Source organism: Aptenodytes forsteri, unplaced genomic scaffold (assembly GCF_000699145.1).
Source record: "Aptenodytes forsteri isolate BGI_AS27 unplaced genomic scaffold, ASM69914v1 Scaffold35, whole genome shotgun sequence".
Taxonomy (NCBI): Eukaryota; Metazoa; Chordata; class Aves; order Sphenisciformes; family Spheniscidae; genus Aptenodytes; species Aptenodytes forsteri.
Window position 1 is genome coordinate 2,201,725 of NW_008795334.1, and position 10,342 is coordinate 2,212,066.

General features: G+C 37.6%; 1 protein-coding gene across 1 annotated transcript in view; it reads right to left on the bottom strand.

The window, feature by feature from the left end:
- Nucleotides 1-139: 139 nt before the first annotated feature.
- Nucleotides 140-10,342, bottom strand: part of N4BP2 (NEDD4 binding protein 2) — a 38,104-nt gene continuing 27,901 nt past the window's right edge. Inside the window, exons 16-18 of the mRNA XM_009280140.1 lie at nt 7,814-7,982; nt 5,836-5,959; nt 140-4,989 (exon numbers count right to left, since the gene is read on the bottom strand). Of these exons, the coding sequence (XP_009278415.1) occupies nt 4,944-4,989; nt 5,836-5,959; nt 7,814-7,982 (339 nt within the window). The 3' untranslated portion in view covers nt 140-4,943. The remainder of the gene's footprint in view (nt 4,990-5,835; nt 5,960-7,813; nt 7,983-10,342) is intronic.

Sequence of the window (10,342 nt, forward strand, 5' to 3'; positions counted from 1 at the left end):
GTGGTGTTGGGTTGATGGTTGGACTTGATGATCTTGAAGGTCTTTTCCAACCTTAATGATTCTATGATTCTATACTATTTGACAAAATTTGATACAAGCTGAAATGTAGCCTTCCAAGGAAAGACAGAAGGCTATACTTGTGGCAAAAATCCTTTATTAAACTAGATTTTGTAAATTCCTTTTCACATTAGAAATTCTAAATGCAAATTACAAAATGGTATTTCAGTAAAAAATGAAAGTTATAGTTAACAGCAAAATTACAACTTTATACATATACAAAAATCATTTTTTCTTTTACTTTAAAAATAGACATTGATATCTTCCAATGTACTGGTCCTAACAGCTTTTACAACTGGTAGCTGCAACACTAGGTCTTTTCACAGGCATATTCACATATAAGTCATTTAATCCTCTGCACAGTTTATTTAGCTGAAATAGCATGAACAGTTGGGCTTTGGTTGGGTTTTGTGTGGTGTTTTTTTTTTTTTTTTTTAAGAGAACATGATCCTTGGGAATTGTGGTAAGCCAATGAACTCTTCTTTGTTACAGTGTTCATACTCTATCATCTCCTTAGCTCTGCAAAGAGGGCAATATTATTCTGGAAATGTGAATTGCATTTGAAGACATAACCATCAGTAATGTAAAGTCTATGTATAATTTCTCATATTACATTTATGATGATCCTTCTTTGCCATTACCAACAATGAAATTATTCTCTTGTCTACCCACCATATTTTGTGGCAAGATTAAATAACAAATTGGTTACATTTCACCTCGAGTAAAACCTTCTAGAATGCACATTCTGCTAAGCATATATAAAGATCTTCCCCGACACTGTACATATTCACAACAGTGATGTTCCAGATGTTCTAGTTCTAGTGATGTTCTAGGTTATGCCTAGAGCATCTGGACATTGTTTAAATGGGGATCCCAAATTCAAAATGTTTCCAACCAGCCACAAAAAATGCCAGTTAACTTTGCCTGAGGTGTCCTTCAACAGGCCTACAAAAACATTAAGTTTAATTAAAATGGTACTATATACTATTAAAAGCAAAAGCCAAAGTCATTAAAGTATTATCAAGGTATCTTGAAATATTTTTTTAAAAAATCACTTTTGCCCTACTACTTTCACAATCAACTGAAATATATTTTTGAACACTCACATTACTTAGGAAAACAACTTTCTTCATTGCTCCTCTGGGCCTTTTTTTTTTCCTCTTTACTGTAAGATTACTCAACAATGCTAACACACGCATTAAAATTTGTATTAAAAAAAAGATAATTTTCCTAAATTAAAAATTAGGATAAATGTTAAAATGTTTTGTAAAAAAGAAACCAGAAGTCATGTATTAAAGGCTACCAGTAATCACAACCACATGCTATTGAAGAACAGAATAAAAAGTGGTACACAAAATAGGTATTTTAACAGTCGCACATTATTTCAGAGTGCTGGTGGCAATACTGCTAAGTGCTACTTTAATCAAAAGTATAAGATGATACAGAATTTACATGATGCCTCAAGGATTCTCACTGATGTAACTGCAGAAGACATCAGAAAACCTGGAAGTTCTAAAATGTAACCTACTTTGAAATATCGTTTGGAAACAATTATGTAATTCATCCCACTATACATTATAAAAACAGTCAAAGAAATACAAGAAGTCCAGTGGTTTTTTTCTGACAGTTTGGCAAGTAGCTGAAGGCATGGAGATCCTTACTAATAAAAGTCTACTTTCTTTCTCTCTGTGCACTGATCTTCTGCTCCATTCTGTATCCAGCTCAGCACAGCTTCTAAGCACGTGCTTAAGCTCCTATGGAAGAAAAAGGCTGAGCTCATCATATTTTCTCTGAGTTGGAACTGCAATGCCTCACCCTGAGCTGCTGAAGCTGATGGAGGCTCTGTCACTAACTTCAATAGAGGCAAGACCGGTTCTGCCCATGTTACAATTTTAAACCACCGTCTTCCATCAAAGTTCAGCCTGTAATCAAACAATTTATACTAGGCGAATGATCAATGTATAACCAGATAGGGTATTCGGAGTACCTTAGTGAACCTCCACCTGTACCCAAAAGGGCAACAGAGAGAGGGAGAAGTACTCCAAATTGCTCTTAAGCTACATACTCCTCTGCTGACTTCGACAGACTGGAGAAAACAAACTCTCCTAGGAAGGAGTGGAGCTGAGGTTTTGCCCTGAACATTTTTAATGCATTCATCCAAACAGGACTAAGAGATGAAAAAATAATATGGAGGGACATTGAAGCTCAGTGGGAACGGCTTCTTTTCTAAGAGTCCTAGCCCCTTCCAGAGACTGTTTATGCACTTTTCATTCTTTAATCTCTTTTGTCCCCTTGATGTTGCTTTTTTAGCTTGCAGTGGTGATTTTGAAAGAGGCTCAGGAAGTGGCGACTTCAAGAATACTGCTGAGCACACTGGTTAGAGCATTTTCTGGGGAAGTGAGAGTCAAGCGCAATCGTCGTCCCCTTGCTAGGCCAGAAGAAGGTAAAAAGCTGTGTTTCTCATCTCCAGGGTAAACTTGTCAACAACTAGATTATGATGAACAGATGAGCAAAACAACCACTTTTTCTGCTCATCTTTTGAACTGAAATCTAAGCTGTCTTTGTCCATGTCGGGAATGGTGTGAACATGCTGAGTGAATCAGGCCCCCTCCCAAAACAACCAGAAGTGTTGGCACTTCCCTGTTTACAAGCACATTGCTGTAAGGCTTGGCACCCAGCAGCTCAACACGCAACACTTCTGAGCATACACTGGGACTTTTGCTGGACAACTCAGCCACCCGGGCCAACCAACAGGGACTATGCTTTAAAGAGCTGCCCCTCCATTCGTTATAAACAGTAGCACTAAGGAAAACCTGTTCAGGAGCAGAAGGAAGTTCCTTGGTCCAAAAGAAAGATCCTAGCTCCGCTGAGGCAATTCTAGCATCTGCAACCCTGGACAGCTGACGGTCTGAACTGCTGTCTCGAGTCCAAGTGCCTAAATGACCTCTCAGTCCATTTTAGGCACTGTCGCAGAGGACGGAGCATGGGCTTCACCGCACGGGACATCGTGCGGTGGCAGAAACAGCTCTGCTAGTGCTGTTTGGGGAGCACAGATCTTTTGTATTTCACCCACTGGTTACCAGAGCAGCCCAGAGAGAAAGAAAAAGAGAAGGGACACAATTCAGATGAACTAAGTACCCACAAAAAATATAAAACTTATTATGACAGTCTGTTATTCCAGTAAGAGTCCCTTTGATTAAATATTATTCAAGCTATTCCTCCACTTGAAATCACCATGAAAAAATTATCTCTTGAAGCATGACAAACTCATTTTGTCTACTGTACATTGCATTCACTGTATTATTACAGTAAATATGGGTATTGAGGAAACATGTCTTTCAGTTTGTCAGCAACTTATACAGACACATTTTCAAGTGAAACCTATTTCTGTGCACAGCTTTTCTCACAGAAGTTCCTTGCTTATTACTACCCATGCACACAAATGGCAGAACTTGCACACACATATGGATTCATACACAAATTCTATGTGCATGTAGTTCCTGGATAAAATTTACTGCAAAAGTGGTTTAAAATGAAAAAACCCTCCCATTAGTCTTTAACCTATTAATATTATTCCTAATACACAACTCATACCTGTTCTGAAAAAGCCTTACAACAAAAATTAAATGGTTTCTAGTAAAAAACTCGTATGCCTTTCAAGAGGCAAAGATGTAATTAAAAGTAGTAATGCATTCTAGAAGATATTTATATTAAAAAAAAGTTCTGAATGGTTACTGGAAACACTTGTCAAAGTGCAGGTGTTTATGTTTAATGGGGGGGTGGTGTTTTGGGAGGTTTTTTTGTTGTTGTTTTGGTTTTGTTACACAGGTATTTCTAGATGCTGATGGAACACCACCACCAACAGAATAACTTTTGTACTCCCAGACTTTCCAGTTAGGCAATTACTACTGTAGTATTAGCATTCACTTTGATGTTAAAAATACATTTAAAATGTCTCACAGACAATCATATGTTCTACAAGGAAATCACCAAATTTAATACACAGAATGAAGACACGTCACTATTAGACACCTGCAAAGTGAAACAGAACTCAATTTGCTCCATTTAAAAAGCCATAAAGGAAGAAACACTTTTAATCCAGTAGATGTTGAAAAAAGTAAGGGCATTTCCTGCAAAATTATTAGCTATGTGTAAGGAGAGACTGAACTACAGTGCTGTATTTTTCCCTTTAACAGATCACAGTAAATCTGCAAAATTACCAAAAACACAGCTGGTCTTAATATACAGTCCTTTATATGCAACTTCCATCAATATCAGGGGAAGTTTAGAATGGAATAAGGACAACAGAACTGGTCAACCCATCACAAAATAACCACTAAAAAGAATACATCCGACTTTTGAAGAAACCTAGAAACATTCAGCACTCAGCTGTAACTGGGTTTGAAATATCAGTAGTTGCAGAGTTTCCACCTCCCCTGTGCTCTTCTGAAGGGTTTAGCACAAAGTTCTGAATCACAAAATAACTTTGTACAAGGTACTATGTCTCTGTGTTTTAAAAGCACAGAATCCACAGCAATTAAAATGTGTCAGGGTCAAAAGACAGACTGGGTATGATGAGAAGACAGTTATATTTAAAAATCGTACCTTAACTTCCCTTTAAAACATCATATACTGCTCAGCAGAATTCTTAATCTGCATTTCTGAGACTGTGTCTTCTTTTTGCAGGTTCAAAAAAGGATCCATTCCACACAAGAATTTTCTTGGAAACATACTGACAAAACCACTTGCTGTAAATTGAGACCATTTCTAATAAAATATCCGTCCTTTAAAACAGATTACAAAATACTATTGCAGTTGTTCAAAAAGTTTTTAGCTGTAATCAGACACCTCAGTTTCTATATTCCTCTTCTCTTCTTGACAACCCTTCAATTCAGCATGACTTTCAGGCAGCCTGGTTTTATTTCTGTGAACCTGTGAAACGAGAAAAGATGAAGCTTCAACATGAAAGCTATGTGCAATGCCATCTCCTTCAGCCCTCATCAAACATGGAAAGTGATAAGATTCTCAGTCAAGTATGTGTGCATGTGAGAGTCAGGAAATCAGCATCATGTCCTCTGGATGTGACAGTGAAGGAGGATTTTACAGGGTCTGGAGAGGTGAAGAGCTGGAAACAGCAGGAACTAAGAGGAAGATTTAAAAAAAAAAAAAAGCCACCCAATATTCTTGGTTATATTCATTCTGCTCCTCTTTTCCTCCTTCCCTTTCATTCCCTCTTCTTTCAAAACAGATTTTCTCCCTCGTCTTCTGTAGAAAGTAAGAAGGAAATGGGAAGGGAAGTCTTTGCTATTTCCGAGTCCCACCTTCACAGTCACCTTCATACACTCCTGTAAAGAAAAAGCAGCAAATACACTGATGCCAGCCCAGACTTGCTAGATTGCTGTCCCACATAAGAAGCTGAGAACTAAAGCAGGTATTGGAGATCAATAAAAAGCAGGATTAACAACTTCTTGCAGTAAAGCTAGCAACCTTGAATGGAAATATGTAATTAAACTATGTTAGATAAGTTTAATTTATAGTGTTTTAATCTATCTCAGAGGGAAGGACCTACCATTTAATCAGTGCCCCGTATAAGATGGTTTTGTGTCACACAATTGCATTGGATTTATAAAACAGCAGACCTACTTTAATCTGAAACAGCAGACCTGCCTTAATCTGTTTAGGAGTTTAACAGTATTCTAAAACTAACTTCAATTTTCAGTTAGTCAAATGTGGGTTAAGAAAAAAAAAAATGTATCAGTAACAAAAATCTAAACTCACCTGAAGTTGTGGCTTGTGAGGTATCTGATAGCTGCTGGTCTGATGCGAGCAACTCCTCCCTGACTATGGCTTCCTCTTCCCGTGATAACACAGAGATATGGTTTACCACCAGTCTGCTGGTACTCTGTAACAGCAGGGATTGTAACGGTTAAAATTTTCCCTCAGCAGAGACTTGGCATTCAGTATAACCTTTCCATCCGTTCTCCTGAAAACTCTCACTAGTGATTTAGAACTGCGCTTTCCCATGCTGGCTATGCATCTTTTACATAAACGTAGCCGTTTTTCTCCTTTTCTGAAAAAGATATTCTGAAAAAATATAGTCAAGCTTTTTAAATCTAGATTGCTTGCAATATGCATGTTGTGATCATCACAAAATCCTTCTAATTTCATAGCAGCTTTACTGTTTCTATCATCTAATCTTCACTTGGAATTTACATCCTGTGATGTAAATTAAAATTGCAAAATTAAGAGGTGGGTGTAATTTAGTTTAAGTGACACTTCTCTATTGTTTCACGTTTTATCTTAAATTAATGCGAATGAAGAAATAACATTTTATTGGATAAAGAAAGGAAGAAGGAGGAAAATATAAATCCACACAGTTTTTGACATTTAAGTCACACTTATTTGAACTAATTTCTGCTACGTCAGAGCACGTGAATCAACAGATCAACACATCACATGAGCTTTATTAGGGCACCTAGCCCTGATAACAAAAGAAATTGCTCTTCTCCCAGAGATCACAGCAACGTAAATTGATGAAGAGTTTGAAAAAGAGGAAAGACAAATTAAACTGGATTCTCACAAAGCCAAGATTTGCCAGTTCAAGATTATCAGCTCACATGACATTTTTCCTCAACTACCCTCCCTCTCTCTCTTGCTTAACTTTATTTGGGTTTTATATTAGTTTACGGTTAATTCTGCCAGCACTGAGTGCCCCATATTGATCCCTTTCCCATGTATGCACACTGAAATGAACTTTTTTTTAGATTTAGGTGAATGGACTGAATGGAGAGCCCCTACCATCATTCCAGGACTCCTGATGTAAGTGCAGCTCAGGAAATTTAGCTCTAAAAAGCATTAGGTTACAGCTTAAAGTATACAAATGTCATTTTAGGAATAGCACAAGATAATGCAATTTAATTATCTCTGATGTATGTTGAAAGAAAAGGATTATCAAACGTCCCACTGAACACTTTGGTTTCTCCTGTGTGGAGTAGCTGTTTCAAAAAATTAGGTTTGTGCAGTGGTACCTTGTATAAGAAATATTTCTTATAAAAGCATTCCCAGTGTGCTTAAATATATAAGGTAAACTAATAATGCAGAAAACGTATCTTTTTAGAGCAAGAACACTCATGAAGTACTTGAACACTTCACTGGGAGAAAAAACAAGCCCTCAAGCAAAACTGCACAAAATGACATTTATGGAAGCAGCACTATTCTGATCTCAAGAGATCCTGCTGACAAATCGATACGGAAGTTACTGAAAGATAGCTCAAATCACACACTTTCATGTAAAAGTTGAAGACAATATAATCATTGTGGTTAGAATTCCAGCATAATGATTTTTCTTTAAAGATTAAAACAACAACATAGTTCTGACAAAGCAATGCAAAGATGACACAAATGTTTGCATTACTGCCTCTGTTAAAAATGCCAGGAAGGATAGATCAAGTCTTCAATAGAAAAATAAAAGTAAAGGATAAAATGAAAAGAAAAGGAAGATTTACAAAGAAGCACAAGGGGGAGGGGGGGGGGGGGGGGGGGGGGGGGCAAGACAGAGAGCAAAAAGAATCATTGCCATGTCAAAGAAAAAGAATTCCATGAGGAAGCTTTGAAAATAAAACAACACAAAGGCCAGTTGCTTTTACATGTTATTAAATTACATTAATTCCCTCTGATATTGCCATGTATCGTGATTTCTTAGTAGAAAAAGAGGAGAATAACTTTTAGGGGGCAGGAATTATTAGCTTATTCCTACCTTCACTTTTTTCCTGCAGCACTCTGGACAACTGATTCACAGCTTCATCCACATGGAGACCGTGCAGATCCAACACATTCATAGGTAACAAGGAAGTATTTACTTTCTCAAAGATTTGCACAGCAGCAGCATGGTTGGCTTCTTTCATCTTCTGCTCATGAAGGTGACCCTTTATTCACAAGCACAGCAACTATTACACACTGAGACATAATCTAAGCTCCACACTGGTCGTTGGGTTCAAAACGACAGTACTGGCAGGGTGCTTTTAGCTCACAGTTTGAAGCAGTAAAATTTATAATCACAACAGAACTTCTGGAAGAGGCTCAGTGAGACCTACTCACAAGGAGATTTCATGAAATCTTTTCTTAAGAAACTACTCAAAGCTGGCACAAAGAAGAAATTGTAACAAAAGCCTTACAAGAAAGAAAAGAAGCCAGAAAAGGCACAAAACCATAAGGTCTTTACATAAGCTAAAAAGTTACACTCCATGCTGATTTTCAGATTTATTATCCTAACAATAGAATTCTACTTTCTGAAAGTATTTTGCTAAATATTTAATGAAACAATGTCAGAGAAACTGCCCAACAGCCCAGGAGAAACCTGCTGAGTGTTATAGCTGAGGTTAATTCTTCTGAACGCAATCCCTAAAAATCAGACAAGCCAAGGGCAAACACTTTTTTTTTTTTTTTTTTTTTTAAAATAGTTGCCTATTATCTCTCCTAATATTTTTGACAGATCTTTTATGATTGACAAGGTCAACACAGTCCCTATTAGAATTAGGGGCAAGGAGCAGTGCAGGGTTATTCACACTACACAGTGAACAAGTACCAACTATTTCCCATGAACCTTGCAGTGATAGTATCTGAAGCAACAAATTATGTCTTTGAAGATGTCTGTAGGCACAGTCTGAAAAGGAATGGAAGACTTAACTCCAGGTATTGGACTGACAAGGGCTCAAGAGAACAGAAGTGACAGTCTGTCTTACACTTTCTTAAAATGGATCCTCTGAAGTGTATCTGTGTAAGACCAGAGACACCAGTCCCGTAACCCTCACTTGCAGAGGATTCCCAAGACAGGCTAAGGCCACCAAGCATAAAGTATTTTTCATGAATAAAGGTAGCTTAGTTTGCCTTTTTATTACCTAAAAGAAAATATATAATAAATTCCCAGGTTGTACTTGTCATTATGGCTAAGAATGAAAGACAGACAGGACTTGAAATTACATTTCTATTTAAAATCATGCAGACCTTTGTTTAGAATCTCTCCAAACTTCAACAATATTTAAACAAAGAACATAAAGAGTTCATTATAAAGACCGATAATCAATATTTCCTACATGCATACTAACAATCTAAACATTTAGAGTGATGTTATACCAACTGCATGAAAGCTTTTTTAAGATAATAAGCAAATTCAAGTGATTCATTATTACATTTTTGTTCTGTCATAATGCAACTCATAGTTTAGAATTAAATGCTTCTATAATGTGAATTCTTACCAATTTTTTATATGCTATTAGATCAGGGAAAAGCTATGGCCTTTGAAGATATTTGTAACAGAATTTTTAAGAGTGGTCTGAATGAAGTGTGTTTGGAAGGGTGTCTTGTGAAGGCACCGAGAAACCAAAGTACAGGAACGGTTACAAGAACAGTTGATATTTATAATCAAGAATATGTTCAACAGCAATCATCAACAGTAATCAAACTGGTATATACTGAGAAATGTGCTTGAATCAAGACCAGAGAGCCTGTGCTCCAAGGCCAGAGCACACAAGACTGATCAGCAGCAGATCCACACTCTGAAACCAGATGGATGGCAAAAAGCATGGCATACCACACCACGTTTATCCCAACCCAAGACAGACTGTAGTCATAAAGATAGTCAGAATGAGGAAGCAAAGACAACAGGCAGCAATGTTGCCCAAGTTTTATGGAGGATGAAGCAAGCAAGATTCTGAGGCAAAAGATCACATCTTAATACCTGTCTGACTCCTAAAAAGTACAAAAGACATGTCTAAAAACAGTTCATCGCCAATTAAGATGAACCCAAGGGACATACGGAGGGTTCGAAAACTGATGTTTGTTGCAGTCCATGTCACACATGAGTGAACCTGGCCAGATCACACAGACACAAATCTTGGTGCTTACAAGTACGTGGATGCGAGAGAGATCTATGAGAAAATGAGCATGTGTGACTAAGCACTAAATATCATCTATCATAGAATAGTTTGGGTTGGAAGGGACCTTTAAAGGTCATCTAGTCCAACCACCCTGCCGTGGGCAGGGACATCTTCAACTAGATCAGGTTGCTCAGAGCCCCATCCAACCCCACCTTGAATGTTTCCAGGGATGGGGCATCCACCACCTCTCTGGGCAACCCATTCCAGTGCTTCACCACCCTCAGCGCAAAAAATTTCTTCCTTATAGCTAGACTAAATCTACCCCGCTTTAGTTTAAAGCCATTCCCCCTTGTCCTGTCACAACAGGCCCTGCTCAAAAGTTTGCCACCATCTTTTTTATAAGCCCCCTT